The sequence below is a fragment of the Mytilus edulis genome, chromosome 7 (genome assembly GCF_963676685.1).
Source record: "Mytilus edulis chromosome 7, xbMytEdul2.2, whole genome shotgun sequence".
Classification (NCBI taxonomy): Eukaryota; Metazoa; Mollusca; class Bivalvia; order Mytilida; family Mytilidae; genus Mytilus; species Mytilus edulis.
In genome coordinates this window covers 41146103-41163457 of record NC_092350.1, presented here as the reverse complement: position 1 = coordinate 41163457, position 17355 = coordinate 41146103, and the positions used below count along the sequence as shown (strand labels likewise).

Genomic DNA, 17355 nt, shown 5'->3' with positions numbered 1-17355 from the left:
GAGAATGAAGAGTAAGTAGAGAGCACTTCCTTAGTTACAAGGGATATAATCAGTTGTTTATTGGCAACATTATTTCATTTGTGTTATGTAGTTGACATTTTTTTAAGTACGAAATGAAAAGTAAAAAAAAATGCTAATACAATCTAATAATTCCCTGTATTTGTGTATACATACCTGCAGTGATACCTATATATTTATAATAACAAAAGAAAAATAATAATTTCCGCTGGGTATTAAAAAAGACTAGTTTTTCAATTTCGTACAAGCAATTTTGGGGTTTTTGGACCCTTTGAAACCCACTGGAAGCAATTTCTGTAGCTAAATGTCATATTGAATTTGCTGGAACTTGTTACACACACCAAAAACTAAATTGTGTATCTAAAAATTGGATAAAAATATTTACACTTTTTCAGAAATATTGATTGTACAAGAAAATCCACATTTTTTGAAAAAGGCCCTTATATGTCTCCAATCCCTCGGGTTATAAATGTGCACGTCATTAATAAAGTAATCTAAACGTTATATGGATAAACTGGATCCCTGTGTCATAAAGTAATTTGGACTGCTTTAAAATATTTCTTGTATTTATTCTCATATACATGCACTTAATATAATCCTGCCTTCAAGTATACATATTATCAATTCTATCATTTTAAAAAAAGGTTTCAAAGCAGCCATTAAGAAGTTATTCCCAAAATATTCATCCCTTAGCTCAACATACTGACGAAGATTTTTTTACCTAATAAACGGTTACCCACAGATGACAAAAAATAAGAACTTTGACGGAAAGATTGCGATTGAAATCAAGCGTATCGATCTACTTAAAAAATGAAAACAACACGTTCAATAATTTCATTGATTCTCTTCCATATGGAACGATCAATGCCGAATATATGTATAATAATCGAAACAGTTGAAGAGCTAATTGACAAAAATAGCATCTACAAATAGCCAAATCCATCTGCGGTCAACTTCCATAAAGGAGGAGAAACCTTTTTTTCTTTATAATTTAAAAATTTAAAAACGGACAATTTTAAACTGGTTTTATTCACAAAAAATTAACAAGAAAATTAATGACCGGCAACCACAGAAACCAAAAGAACAGTCTTATCAAGAGTCTTATCACGAGTTTTACAGGTTGCATTTCTGTAAATATTGACAATGCAATTGCCCATAGGAACTCCTTTAGCGGCTAAAACTGTACCACTTTTACTATGAAGTTTTGAAAAAAATCTTATCCTAGAATTGAAAGTTCATATGCACCACAATTTTTTTTTCAAAGGTCAAAATATAGGGCTGTGCATATTTTCATCGTTTATATGCCCTGAACTACCCCTACCTCAATTGAAAGGTTACCACAGATTTCAATGTAAACCATATGCACATGTATATTTACAGTACTGGCAACACTCCCAAGTTATGTCTCTGTGAAATGGAACACAAAAAGTATAACTGGGAACCAGTATGTAAACAAAATTAATTTTCTATGAATATTCAAGATCTCCCCAACAGAAGCGTGTTTTGAGAAACAGTTGTATTTACAAAGTGCAACCTGCAAGTGGCGTTATCGGAACAGTACACATTCAGTTTAACAACTTTTTTTTTAAATAAAATGTTTTCACTTACTTGAACAATTTATTTCTTATAAATATAACTGAAAAAGTAAACATAAAGACGAGAGTCTTAGTACATTGAGAATCATGGCAAGAAAATTGTACGTAACTTAATATTATCTCTTTATTGTAAAATATTACTGTTTTCCTAAGGGTTAGTATTGGCTTTGAAGTAACAGGCTGTTGGTAATACCGAGTACTCTCAGATGTGTTAGTGAAAGTCTATTGTGTGATGTATAAATACCCTGCCACGTCGGACTCCACTGTATGTTTTTGTTATATGTGCTTCTGCTTTGTATCGGTCTGATGCGTAAATTCCTTTTCAAATTGATTTATACAGTTTGTTCTTATGTTGTCATTCTTACATTTGTCATTTCGGGGGCTTTTGTGGTATCTGGTTAACGCATTGTTGGAGGCCGTACCGTGGACTATAGTTGTTAATTTCTCTGTCAGTTTGGTCTCTTGTGAAAAGTTGTCCCATTTGCAATCATACCACATCTTCTTATTTTTTATATTTTCTATCATTGTTGTACAAGTTTGCCCCGCATTCATTGATTTAAATTTGTCATTTCAGGAAATTTTATAACAGACTATGTGATAAAGGGTTTTCTGGAAGGCCGTACGATAACCTTAATTTGTTAACATTCATGTAATTTGGTCTCTAGTGAAGAGTTTTCTCACTGGTATTTTTACCAAAAATTTCAGATTTGTATATCTATCGTAACTCTATATGGAAAAACATCTTTATCAAAACTTAACTTGTTGGAAATAACACGGACAAACCTTGAGCAATGGAAAAGTTGATAAAGTTTTCCGAAGGCATAACGATTTTCTGTGATGGTCAGAATGGAATAAATAATAATTTATCTATTGAATGCATTTTAATTCTAGTTAGTTAATCATCTTCAACATGATCCTCTTCGTGATCATTTTCATGATTACTATTATGGTCTTCTACTTCAATCATAGTTTCGGATTTTTTAGTGTCATTAGTTTTTGTATTCACCGGTAACACGTGTACCGTCCGTGAAAATCTTGGACTTCTGTAGCTAGGGCTTAACTCGTTTAAACCATCACTTTCTATATCAATTCTCGCTAAAGAATCGGCTAGTCCTTGAAATCTCGGATCTTCCGATGCTCTGTTATAAAACGAATGCATTGGTACAAATTCTGAAAATATTCCATCATTATCAATTGTATGAAATATTTGCGTTTGTCCATTCGCCTCTTTCAGTTTAAAAATCACATGTTTGCCATTTGTTTGGAGTTCCGGAAGTTTAAGCACCTCTAGATCAGAAACCGAAAATGCACTTTTAGTTCTTGAATTATTATTAAAAGAACTTGCTTGTACGTTTGGTGGTCTATATGAATATTCACTAGAAAGTCTACTCAGTATCCTGTTTTCTTTTGTATTATGCTGAATGTCCGGTAATGATATATTATTATCCGCCATGTGCTGTTGACGTTTTTTCTGCCTCCACAGAAAAGAGCGTTTGTGTAAGTCGAGTATTCGTCGTACACGATTTTGTTCTATTTTTATATGTGAAAGTTTAACATCCAGTTGTTGTTGTTGTGTTGCGTTGTCATACAAGAGAACTCTGGATATGTTCGATTTTGGCAGAGTGCTGCGTTTTCTCTTCCCATAATTAGGCATAATTCTTGGTGGATTATGCATATACGACAAGGACGATGATTCTTTTCCATTTGGCTGCAGATCGGCTTCATTCACCTTTGCTTGCTGAGATGTCATTTTGTCAGACTATAAACTAATATTCTTGTTTTCTGCAAGAGAATAAAAACATATTTATAACGGTTAAACAATCTTCATATTGCTGCCTATCATATTTGTTTTTGTTTTTCGCATAAACCAGGCTGTGAGTTTTTTTTTATTTCTGATCCCCTTAAAAGCTTGCTCTGTGGTATGGGTTTTGCTCATTGTTGAAGGCCATACAGTTACCGGAATTTGTTTTAACTTCTATGTCATTTGGTTTCTGTTGGAGAGTTGAAGTATTGGTAATCATTCCATGGAAGTATATTGACAATCTACTATACTTCTATGATCATACAACATCTTCTCAATATATCTCCATGCTGTATATAGTTTAAATAGTTTACGGTACCAGAACTGTAAAGAAAATTCGTGATTGTAATATTGTCATCGTATATTTTTGCTGACAAGCATATGATAAATAAAACATTAAGTATGTAAAAGTACATAACCCTCGACTAACTTACAATTCTATGTGGAATAGCTTATTAATGAGGCAAGTATGTGCCCTTCCACCCCATCTCAAACATGTCTGTGAGATTTGAATTAATAAGGGTGTTATCTAAATGTCGAATAATATTTTGTGCATTTTGAATTACATGGTCTTTCAATATTCGATCTATATGAGGAACAAGTGGGCGTACATTTGATCCATGTTGTATGTATTTAAACGAAATTAAATGTGTTTTCAAGTCAAACCCAGGTATGTAGGGTAAATATTCAATAATTAATAAGGTTGTATAATAGCATACCTTTATGCAGCCCTAACAATTGGTTTCCATACAAATGTGAATTGCAAGTTAAGAGTAATTAAAGAATTCTATCTTCTTAAGATCGCGTGTTTACACGAAAGTGTATTTAAATGTGTGTATCAAAGGACGATTTTTATATCCCTATTATTTGCCATCTTATCGTTTTACGTTAAAAAGTATGAAATACATAAACTTTAAAAGTGAGAAAAATTGTTTACTTTCTTTTTATAAGGTTGTCGAAAATGATATAAAGTACTTAAATTTGACCAGGATAAGTACTTACGAAGAACACTTCAACCCGGATTTATGGTTAACCGATGGTAAACCACCTTGATATTTACAGTGCTTGCATTTTATTCGCATCTATTACTTGCTACAGAACCGTAGCGTTTATGGTCATTATGGTATATTTTGATTATTTGAGGTCTGTAGCTGTTATGGTCCCTATTTTTTGGGTAAAGTTTAGGACCGTAGCTCTTATGGTCATTACTTTTTGGTTAAATTTTAGGACCGTAGCTATTATGGTTATTATGCTCTTTTTTGTCAATTTGAGGTCCGTAGCTGTTATGATATATTTTGACAATTTGCGGTCCGCAAATTGTCAAAAGTTATCAGTAGGACCATGGCAACTACGGTTCCGTAGCTCATCTATCATAAAATTTAGTTGTTTAACCCCTACCATGATTATCATAACAAATCAAAGTATATACGTTGAAATCGCATTCAACCTCTCGAATGTAGACATATATAATTGACCCATATTCGTTACAGGGCAAAATTCAATCTTCTCATCGCTCTTTGCAAATATTTTTTTTTTCAAACGATAAATAATTACATTTCTAGCTTAAAAACACGGTCATTAGATACATATAAACTACATTGATGTATATAGGTATGCATGTAGTAATCTTTGTATATATGGAACACAATCCAAAACTATGACCGATTCACATAAACTTACGTTAGCTCGTATTTTTAACTTGCTCGCCTAGACTACTCTATAGACAGTCTTTTGTATTAATGATGCTCTAATTATATGAGATTAAATTTTGACACCCAAATAATTCTATTTGCTACGTTCAAAACAACAATCATACTGATTACTAGTATCAATATAATGTCTTTTAAGTTTGTTTGTTTTTTTTTGTTTTTTTTAAACATTATGAAATAGAAAACGTACGATTTTTTTTAATAACTCGAACAACTTGAATGAAAAGATTTTGAGAGTCAAACTAATGGATTTAATAACAAACTCGGAAATATTATATGTCACATACGTATACTCAATTTATAACCAAAAACAAAATTGATACCTGTTCTGGAATAGTATTTCCCATAAAGTAACAATTATAGCAATAGATATAAGAAGATGTGGTATGAGTGTCAATGAGACAACTCTCCATTCAAGTCACAATTTGTAAAAGAAAACCATTATAGGTCAAAGTACGGTCACTAACAAATTCCTTTTTTGTAAGTTATGTACATGACTGTACGCATTGAAATTCGAATTCACTAAAAAAAAAAATCAATCAATTACATTTACCACTGCACCTGCCACATTCATAACATAGTAATTATAGTTAATGTTTATCTTGTCCTACCTGTTATCGAGGTTGCTATCTAAACTACATCATTTATTTTCTCATATTTGTCCATAAAGACAGTCGCATGTCATGTCTATGTTTGTATATCAAATCTTACTTCAGAACTATCTAATAAAAAAGTGTGTACTGTGATTATACTAGCCAGGCAGGAGATCTGCAATTAAAATGTATTGAAGGTGTCGTTCAATTACTTTCCTATTTATGAGAGATTTAAATTCTGTGTTCCGTGAATCAAATCGTCCTATGAACTCAATAGCTCTCAGTGTCACTTCATTGCAACATAACTAAGCTGTTATACTTTTCTTTCCGAATGCAATATTAAAAATATGGCTGTATTCATCTCAATTCAATGTAGTTACACTTTATGATTTCAAATAATTATTAAACATGATCGTTAGGTACTTGTATATAAATGTTTTCTCGCGAATGCCAGTCCAATTCAAGTTTTAAAAGTAAAATAACAAACATACCGAACTAATTCTCAAGTGGCAATATCAATATTTAACTGACAATTACAAAAAATCGCTGTTCTGACTATTTTTTAACTAATAAATATTGCAATATTGTTCATATTTAATAATAACTGGAACTCATACATGTATAAATGAGTTGATGACAGAAATTAAATAGTCTAACAGTTCATTGGCTTATGTTTCAATATATCATTTAACACATACTACTTCGTAATACAATTGTCTTAATCATCTATCTGCGAGGTTTGATTTTTTTATGTCAAATTAGTATACCCGATAACTATATGGTAATTGTCATTTTGTAACGACCATTGAAGTCCTATGGTTGTGTGAAAATATTATTGACAATTACCAGTTTGAGAACAGTCGCCCAAATTAAATGATATAAAAATAAGGAGATGAGGTATGATCGATAATGACACAGCTATCGATCAAAGTTCAAATAATGTTGATTTAAGCAAGTACATGTATATGCAACTGTAAGGCCTTCAACAATGACAAAATTGCATACCGTGTAGTCGGCTATAAAAGGTCTTGACATGAAACAATTTGAAACAATTCATTCGAGTAAACTAACGACATGATTTAAAACAAAATGATTCACATCAAGACAAAAAAGTGAATCACAAAGTATGAATCTCAAATGAAAAATACTGACATTGGTTTTGTATGCATGGTAAACTTAAACCAAATGCAATCGTCGTGTTGCCCCTAGCTTAAATAGAAAATCTGTAGACCAATTTGATTAAATTTATATCTTTAAAAAAATCCAAATAGATATCAACAAAGTTAGTTGTGAAGCTCTATTTGTATTAATATGTTTAAAGGATCATATCAAATCTATTCTTCATAACACTTATACAGATATACGGTATTTGTTATTCGTTTATAAAAATCTCGATGATTGTAACTTGATTAATTTCATCACATGTTCTCATTTTCGATATTGAATGATCTTAACAAGATTTTCTATAGTTAATTCAGATATAACCTTTAAATTATTTGTAGTTTTTCCATGTTTAGTTCTATTTTTTCAATTTTGTTTAAAAAGAAATTAACACAACAATACAGATCTGTCAATAAAGCTATGAAGAGCTTTATAAAGTATAACTTTATTTATTCAAATCATGCTCTGTGATGTCATTGAGTAGAGGTTACTCTATGATTATATTCTAAATTGAAGAAATATTCTAGAATAGTGTTTACAGTAAAACGACGTATTGAAGTATTTGTTCTTGACAGAAACAAGGGCTCATAATAATATTTGTAATCTATCATGAACAGATACTTTAGACATGTTTATTTTCAGAGGGAGAGCAAGAATGTGTCCATTGTACACGGATGCCCAATCCGCACTACCATTTTATATGTTCAGTGGACCATGAAAATGGGATAAAAACTCTAATTTGGCATTAACATTAGAAAGATCATATCACAAGGAACATGTGTACTAAGTTTCGAACGAACGAACGGACGGACGAACGGACGCAAGGACCAGAAAACATAATGCCCATAAATGGGGCACAGAAACACATATATTTCGAATGACACATGGAGCTTATATACAAATTTATGTTGATTGGTATGATAGTTTATGAATTATGTTAGTTTTACATGAATACCATATCATAAACTCTAAAGCCTATGTTTTACTTCCTGCCTGTCTGGTAACTGATTTAGATTTACTGGTCAAAACCTTATGTGAACTTTTTTTTCTGTGCGTCCGTCATTTCGTTGTAGACACTTGAAACCATTTTGATCCGATTCACTGAAGCAACTGTAACCATATGTGTCCTTTTTCTAAGAACGGTTATCAAAGTTTGTTATATTGACCTCCAAAGTTTTGCCTAAACTTAAAGATCTACATGAGAACTGCGAAACAAAATGAAACAGAGCATCGCACAAAAGGTCTGAACATTGCATTTATGTTCATTTGGTACCCACTTGTTTACTGAAGTAAACGCCATCAAATCGATTTAGAAAAACCTATATTTTATACTCACAATTAAGGAACTATATCCGCGTAAATATATACTCCTACAAAACGAGTTTCACATGACAGATTTATATACTGTATTCCCCATTTCATCATGAAGATCCCGCTCGGTCATCGATCATATTGTTATTTTACATTATAAATACTGTATTATCTAAGGTTTTTGTCAAGTGGTCTACTTAAAAGTATGATAAGTAATTTATGATATCAGAAGTAAATCTTCTGTTAAGATATGAGCTATGTTTGACACATTTTTGTCTTTATTTGTTTCTCTTTATCTCTAAATAGCAATAAAATTGTGAAATAAGTGTAAATCAAATATTCAAAATTGACAATGCAGTACCAAGCATTTTATTTGCTTCAAATAGCCTTATGGGACCATAATTTATCATTGTAACAACTATAGATATGTGGTGTAGTTGACAATGATACTGTGTAAAATCTGAGACAAAAACTTCGTACTTCGGTGGATTGTTTCTCATTGGCAGTCATACCACATCTCATGTTTTTATATATAAGTGTCTGCGTACTGCCTTGGACAATAAAACCAATTTTACTGTTCTCAAAAAAATTAAAAGTTGTGGATTTTCATTTTTTTGACCTGGACCATCACTGTAGAGAAATAATTGTTAAAATGCGCATCTGGTGCATTAAAATTGGTACCGTTACTATTATGTGCATTCAATACTCTTATATGTTTTCAATTGAATTTTCCCAAATACTCATACCCTTAAGTTTGTGTGGCCCTGATGATTTTGAATTACACATTATGTTGAAAGCTGTAAAATGTATCTAAAATTTGAATTGACTTTTAGTCAAGAAAAAAATTATAATTTATAGATGCAATTTGAAATAAAACAATCTGAACATGACCCATACATGGAAGAGCTAGTGTTACATTTTTTTTATTATTGAGCCACGTATTTGCTTTTACTGACATTCATATTATTATCATTTTCCATCAGACTTATAAACAACTGAATACAATAAATTTTATGTTTAAAAATGCGTCGAGACTAGAAAAATTATCGACTATTGACATGTATGACCTGGCTTCAGCACAAACTTCCTTCGACAACTAAAACACTTTAGAAAGAAAATTAACCACAATGTGTTTGATTTGTGACAGCGTTGGGAACATCGGACTGGGTTTAAGAATTCTTTAGAATCTTAACTTTCGCCTATTCAAATGTGACAATAGGTCAAGCTCTTAATTGCCCCTAGTATAGACAGTTTTCAATTATTTATTTTTTTAAGTAAAGAGACCAGATTTTGGCCATGGTATACCTTCTCCACCTTTTCATTGACAAGAAGCAAGTTATCATACATTTGATCTTAGTGATCTTCCATACAAAGTATAGTAAGTACTGCTGTTTGACAAGAAACACACACCCAACTACAGAGTATACTAATTTCAGTAAACATTTCTGGAGGTAAGCATTGTTTATTGTGCTGTTAACGTTGACGTTAATGTCAATATCTAGTAAACACGATTTTTAAACTTCAGATGTATTTTTGTTCAAGTTGAAGTTATTTGTGAATACTAATTTAGTGGTAAAATATGCATGCATTATTCATATCGATTTTGTAAACACAGTCCTACATTAAAAACAAACGAAATGTAAGTCAATTATTGAATGGATGAGCTTAGGCCATCGTTAAGCATCTGTTCAACCACACGTTTTAGAGTGCATTTCTTTCTAACCAAACTTTTGTAAACGTTGTGTGGCGTTAGTGATTGTTTTCTAAACGCTACAAAAGTAGAAACAAATACATCGTTTAATCAGTGTTTACTGACCCTGTTTGAACTTTCAATAATGCATGCACATGTTGTTGGTAAACAGACTTATTAAAAAAGTAGAAACAAATACATAGTTAAATCAGGTTGAAGCTGGAAACAAATGTAGCGTTTGTACTAACAAACGATGAACGACAAACTGTAGACGCATTTTTAACGAGTGTATAGTTTGTCAAAGTTTATGTTAACTTTTTCAAGCGTATGCTAGAAACAAAATGATCAAAATATGTGCGCGCTTAGCCGTTTGCACCGTATGTGTTAGAAAGAAATGCACTCTTAGATTCAGGACTAAGTAGACGTGTAATCCTTCATACATGCACAATTCAATTGCGTATCAATAAGGTTTTTTTTCAAAATGTTTGACCAGTACGTGTTATAGACTGTGCATGAGATTTTCAAAGTGTTTGCTCAGTCTAAAAGAATCTAACCTTTCTAAGTACGTATATATATTCGTACATCTTATTTTAGTATGATGGCATAATGAAGGCCACGAAAAGATGAAATGTACTATGCAATATAGCCATTGAAATGTAATATACTGTGCATGAGGTTTTCAAAGTGGTTAGTCCGTCTAAAAGAATCTGACATATCTAAATACGTATATATATTCCTGCATCTTAAAATAGTATGGTGTCATGTAATTAAGGCCACGAAAGGTAAAATGTACTATGCAATATAGATATTGAAATGTTATATCCTTATTCATGTAAATTTTTCCTCACTAATTTTGTTTGAACTGTTATAATAGATTCACCGTGAGTTATCCCAATGTTTACAAACTATCAATAATTTCTGACAGCGATTCACTTCAAATTTGTGATAGTATTGTCAACTATTCAAACTTAAAAGATTACAAGTAAATTCACAGTCTCAAACAATATTGCATTTCACAGATAATTTAATAGCTGTTAAACTCTGAATTAAAAATAGAATTAAATTCAAAACAGTGTGGCTGTGGCCATTGCTAGACACATTAAATTCATCCGTTGACTGGGACAATTTACATGAACGTTTGTCTGTAACAACCACTGTCCACGACGTACCTACGATAGACATTTAAACTGTGGGGTCACCAAAGGTTTCTTAACGCCTTTAATTATAAAATAATTCAAAAAATTAATCAGGAATAACCTTTATGTTTTGATTTATATAATTGATATAAATCAAAACATCGTGTTATTTCTGATTAGTTTTTCGAATTACTTTATTAAGGTGTTGAGAACCTTTGGTGACCCCACAGTTTAAGTGTCTTTAAAAAGTACATAGTGAGCAGTGGTCGTTACATACAAACGTTCACCTAAATTGTCCCAGTCAATGGATGAATTTAATGTGTCAATCAATGGCCACAGCCACACTGTTTTGAATTTCATTCTACATTAACGTAGGAAAATATACCATAATGTCAGGGCTTCTGTGACAAATGTTATTTTATTTTAATCTGTAAATTTCAATAGAAATGCCAGATTATAAAAAAACTTTGAAAAAATAGTCATCAAAGGTACAAGGATTATAATTTAGTACGCCAGACGCGCGTTTCGTCTACATAAGACTCAGCAGTGACGCTCATTGTTGAGTTTTATTAATCCATTACTACAAGGCTCTTATTCGACCAGTTGATCTGGCAGCAAAGTGTACACTAGTATTGCTTACTTCTACCATACCTGTTAATAAGTTGATAAATCAGGTCATTAGTATGCATAAAGTATTTGCTACTAGACGTTAAGATCAATCAATAAGTAAACAGAGATATTTTTGTTCTTCAAATTTTGATGCTATTTGTCTCAGAAGGCATATATCGTTTTGGATTATTTTCCTATTTTAATGTATGTTCAATTCAGAGTATATAACATATCATTTATGTTTGATCTGATAGCGTTCCAGTAATTAGATGTATATGTACACAATTTTAAACACAATTTGACTAAAATGAACGTCCTATGGTCCAAATTAATCAATGTACAAAATAAAAAGATTTTGAACTGCAAATAAAAAAACACCTTTTGAATGTTTACGTTATGCATACTATCTGTCAATGTAAAATCTAAAGGACTTGCATGTTGTGATCTTTTCACTTGAAATTATAAAAGATTTTTAAGAAACAATATGATACATGATAATGGAAAGTAATTACAATTTGGCACTATATTTGTTTTCAATGTATTTGTATAAAATGTTCAATTTAATTATCATTACAGGTACAATAAGAACCTCATCTTTTGATATCATAAGTAGAGACTCCGTTGTAGTAGACACAATTCGTATGACATGCTGCCATTTCAAAATCAAATATAAAATCTACAGCAATTGTTTGAACATCAGTCAATTCTTTACCGTCTAATATTGACTTTGCAAATGTGTATGGAGATGCCTTGGTTCCAATTCGATACGAGATCTTAGACGTAGTTTAGCATTATAAAACATCTATGTATGTGATTATTATATTTTACAAGTATATTTAGCCAAAGTTTTCAGTCCCATAGTACAGTTGACAACACTTGCATGCAGTAACTAATTTTGAAGTATGTCTTACAAATTCAACTGTAATTTAGTAGTATTATAAATCCACTTTTTTTAATCATTATTTAGACGTTAACCATAGTTTAACAGCAGCTATTGTAAGTGATGCAACATCAGGAACAAACAGGATAAACTGCAGATCCGGTTTTTGAAATTAAATAGTCATTATTTTTTTGTAGTATTTCATCTAATTTTATTTGTTCCCTTTGACAATAAGTTACTTTAACGAAATCATGATAATGCATATGGATGGACAAAAAGTCGATATTTTATCTGATTTTGTATAAGATTAAGTATATTGAATTATAAAATATTACACTTAAGTGAACTGGTACAGATTGTACCTGACTGTGACTATGACTGCATCAAAAAGAAATATCATACTCAAGATCTAAAGCGAATATTAAAAAATGAAAACAATAATAATTTTAAACCCCGGGTTGTCTGCTTTCCGTCAATTTTAATTGCATACATGATAATTTTTTAATATAATGTATTTTTTCAAAGAATAAAATGTAGGTTTTCGATATTATCAAAATGCAGAAGATTGTCCCGGTATTTTATTGGTTGGAAAACGTGCAGGAGGAACATTAAACATTATGATACATTACTTAAACTATAGCATTTAAGAATTGAATGCTTCTTTTTGTAACTTCATTGGGGTGTAAAAGCGTTGACCGAAGTACATTTTGTATGAAGCGCCGAAGCGCTTCATTCTGAAAATGTGTGCACGGTCAACGCTTTTACACCCCAATGAAGTTACAAAAAGAAGCATCCAATACTTATAATTACATTTTTTAGCTAAGGTCATGAAAACACGCTTTTTATCAAGTTTGTATTTAAAACACCTGTGCACTTTATTGTGGGACCTCGTGTCATCAGGAATGATAAAATTTATTGTGTAATGAAGTTGATTAAAGAATAACGCAGATTACAGTGTAGCCAATCAGAATAACGTATTATAATGAAACATCCATCTAAAGTAATTATAAATATATAAAACAGCCAAAACAAATGCATTATTGATGTTCGATTATCTGCTAAACTGCACTGAGATTTTAATTAGGAAATTTGCAAGTAACTGGCAACAAAACAGATCTTACGTTAAACTCATCGCTTGAAGGCCGTACGGATACCTAGAGTTGTTAATGTCTGTGTCATTTCGGTCTCTTGTGGACAGTTGTCTCATTGGCAATGATACCACATCTTCTTTTTTATACTTACGTTAAGATCTATTTTGAGATTTGTACGACATGGTTATAAGTGTCGTAAGTTGGTGCATTAGTGTGGTTTCAATTTTATTGTTAAAACCAAAATAAGTCTGAAGAACGCACTTAACATAGTTTAAATGTCTCATTTTATATATATTGGTATACACAAACTAATATTGCTGACCCAGACAGTATAAGTTTAATTGAAAATAACTTATATATATTTTCAATTTCCTTTAATATTGGGAAGCATGCTTCCTTTTTAAAAGTTTTTAAATGATAGATATTTCTTTGACATGATATATAGTCTTGGTTGTAAACATGATTTTTTTTCTCAGAAGCAGACTTTGCTTGTTTCGGAATCTTAGCTATAAATTTCAAGTGTTTGATATTGTTATATGATGATTTATAATGATTTATCCGAATAAATATTGTTAAAACTAACATGAACTAAGTGTTCTGTTTTGATATAACTGTTTCACATCAAGACTTGAATTTTACAATAGGTCCTCTTTATAAGTTGATATTAGATTGAATTTTTATAGTAAAGAACAAATTAAACACAATTTATATATTATTGTGAACGTATTCAGTCAAATAGGTGTTTCTTTTTTAATAAAGCATTATGTTAACACACTATGTTGTAAGTGCTATTTGTCCCATAGAGTTTTTTCGTGATGCTATATAATTACCGGTACGTTATACCAAAAAATGATTTACGAACATATTTCTATAATTTCATATGGTAAGCATCAGTAATCGCTTTTCCAAATATCATGTGACATAATGTCTTGTTCTGGAATCAGATAGATTGTATGATACGTGTATTTCTAAAGAATAAGAAGCTGTCAATGTAAAATTATATTATCACGTTTGTCCTGAGTTTGAGTTGTCCTTGAGTTGTTGAGCATATTTTGGTGTCTATGTATGGTAATTCTTGATGCCCTGTTCACGTGTGCATTTTAGATACAAGTTATGAAATAAAGATGCATGTGGCTTTTGGATTATAGCTCTTCATCTCTTATATAAGCTTTGGATTTCAAATATTTTGGCCACGAGCATCACTGAAGAGACCTGTATTGTCGAAATGCGCATCTGGTGCAAGACAATTTGATACCGTGAATTTTATTACTATCACCGGGTCGATGCCTCTGCTGGTGGACTATTAGTCCCCGAGGGTATCACCAGCCCAGTAGCCAGTACTTTGGTACTGGCATGAAAATACGGATTTGTTTTTTGTGTTATTAAAATTTGCTGTTACAAAATGATAGAAATTATTATAAATTAAGGAATGTATCTCCCTCATGCAAAGCTCTGATTCCTTTCACGGATTTGGCTATACTTTTTGGACCTTTTGGATTATAGCTCTGCATCTTTTATATTAGCTTTGGATTTCAAATATGTTGGCCACGAGCATCACTGAAGAGACATGTATTGTCGAAATGCGCATCTGGTGCAGGAAAATTTGATACCGTTAATTTTATTGAATAATAGACCGTTTACTTGTTGTCTTTTATAAGATTTAGTTATATGCAATGTATAAGTACAATACAGATTATCTATCAGAAATTACCGATAATGCTTCTTAGACAGTGCTAAGATTTTTCAAAGTTGCATAGTATAGATTAATTAGACAATTGGTTTTCCCGTTTGAATGGTTTTACACCATTATTTTTTTGGGCTCTTTATAGCTTTCTGTTAGGTGTGAGCCAAAGCTCCGTGTTGAAGACCGCACCGTGACCTATAATGATGTACCTTTACAAATTTTTACTTAGATGGAGAGTTGGCACTCATACCCTATCTTCTTACACCTACCGTCTTCTCAACGGTTGTAAACTACTTTTTTTAAATCAACATCTATTCATCCGAAAAATACCTATAATGCTTCTTGGTCAGTGCTTAGATAATTCAATGTTGCATAGTAATTCAAGCCATATACAAATCTGAATTAGAATAAATTATCCGTCTAACACAAATAGACATTTTATTGACTTTTCATTTCATTGTTTAAAGTATTAGTGCGAATATCAAAATATAGTTTTGTGATTATAAATCTTTAATGTTTCCACAGTAAAATGTCGTAATGAGTATTGGTAGAAAGATTTTGATTTACACTTGTCAGATGTATAGTTGCCATGAATAGTGTTACCTTTGATAAATGTAAACTATATTTAATTCAAACTTATCAGATTGAATCATTAATATGCCTAACTTATTACGAGTAATCGAATGCATTATCATTAATAACTGAAAAGCTTTAACAAAAGCAATGACAACACACACACACACATAGAAACAGACACACATAATATACAAATTTACAATGATCTGAAAAAAGGAATTCATTTTAAAAAAAACACCTAGAAACAGGAAACACTTTTTTCTCTATTTAAATAAAAAAAAATATTGGATATTAGATGTAAACGTACGTACCTGCTCGCATGTTTCCATTTACTATATCAACAGGACAACATCATAATATAGATCTGAAATGAAAACAAAATTATATATGATCTCATTCACCACGGTCTGACTACATTCCACAAAAGCTTGTAACTTCTAACCATTTTATAATTATATCAATATGAACGCCAATCTGTATCTTTACAATGTATTATATTTGGGTATTAAATAAAATCGCTCTTAATCGTGTTTACTTTATGCATAATCATGACAAAATTATATGACAGAGGTACGTTGTTGTGTAGGATTATATCTTTAATAAATATTTTTTCTTTTTATTTTAATACCATTTTAATTAAAGGTTTGAATATTTTGAAATTTTCATAATCGTATGAATGCTTCAAAATCTGTTTTTTTTTTTAAATTGATAAAAATGTCCAAGCATTCAAATATAATGTTTTTTGCACTTTTAAGGTATCGATAGATACTTGGTCGATATACACTATTGCAATGTGTATGGAATATGATTTTGATTTCTTCACATCAAATTGAGAATCAAAATAAGTTGTTTTAGGAAAAAAAAAAACATACCCCGGCCCTTTTTGAAGTTAAATGGTCGTGCCCTAATATATATTTGCTGTTACTTTAAAACAATGAAATCAGTAAATCGGAAAATTAAAATAACTTGCACTGCAAAAAAAAAAAAAAAACCAAGATGAACCAACTACCTTAATCTCAGGTAAGCAATAATGCTAAACAAAAACGATTTTTCTTCCTTTAGAAGTATTGTACAAATAGTGTAAGATCTTATCTATAATGTTATATACACAAATTCTCTAAATAAATATAAATCACGCAGACATTCAAAGCATCATTTCAAAGCAAAAGATTTTATTGATGCACATTTATCATTTCATTAAATTTTATGCCCAGCAAGACACATTTTATGTACCTTTTGTATCTTTGAACTTGAATGAACACAACATATATTTAAATTGATAATCTATAAACTTTGAATACAGAAAATGATTATCACCTGTTTTGGGGATTTGAGCTTTTTAAACTATAGTATACTCTGCCACATTAGAAATGCAACCTGATTTTTAACTTACAATTGAACTTTATTTTGGGGGAAAAAGGATGCTTTTTTGTGCAAAAGCTAAACAGAAATTGTTCTTTCTAATCAGGCATTAGAGTTTCTAACAAGTGAAACTGCGAGC

General features: G+C 31.0%; 1 protein-coding gene across 4 annotated transcripts; it reads right to left on the bottom strand.

The window, feature by feature from the left end:
- Nucleotides 1-1729: 1729 nt before the first annotated feature.
- LOC139481467 (uncharacterized) lies at nt 1730-16269 on the bottom strand. Of its 4 annotated transcripts, none has more exons than XM_071264827.1 (2): nt 16166-16269; nt 1730-3395 (listed from the first exon to the last, which is right to left on the bottom strand). In XM_071264827.1, exon 2 carries the CDS (start codon nt 3361-3363, stop codon nt 2509-2511), a length of 855 nt encoding a protein of 284 aa, XP_071120928.1. In that variant the 5' UTR covers nt 3364-3395; nt 16166-16269; the 3' UTR covers nt 1730-2508. The 4 variants fall into 4 exon arrangements, with proteins under 4 accessions (XP_071120928.1, XP_071120931.1, XP_071120927.1 ...); XM_071264830.1 differs by lacking the exon at nt 16166-16269 and adding an exon at nt 8214-8336; XM_071264826.1 differs by lacking the exon at nt 16166-16269 and adding an exon at nt 5735-6071.
- Between the last annotated feature and the right edge of the window lie 1086 nt (nt 16270-17355).

Coding starts and splice junctions, on each gene's coding strand:
- LOC139481467 (XM_071264827.1), bottom strand. CDS start 3,363: ATGACATCTCAGCAAGCAAAGGTGAATGAAGCCGATCTGCAGCCAAAT.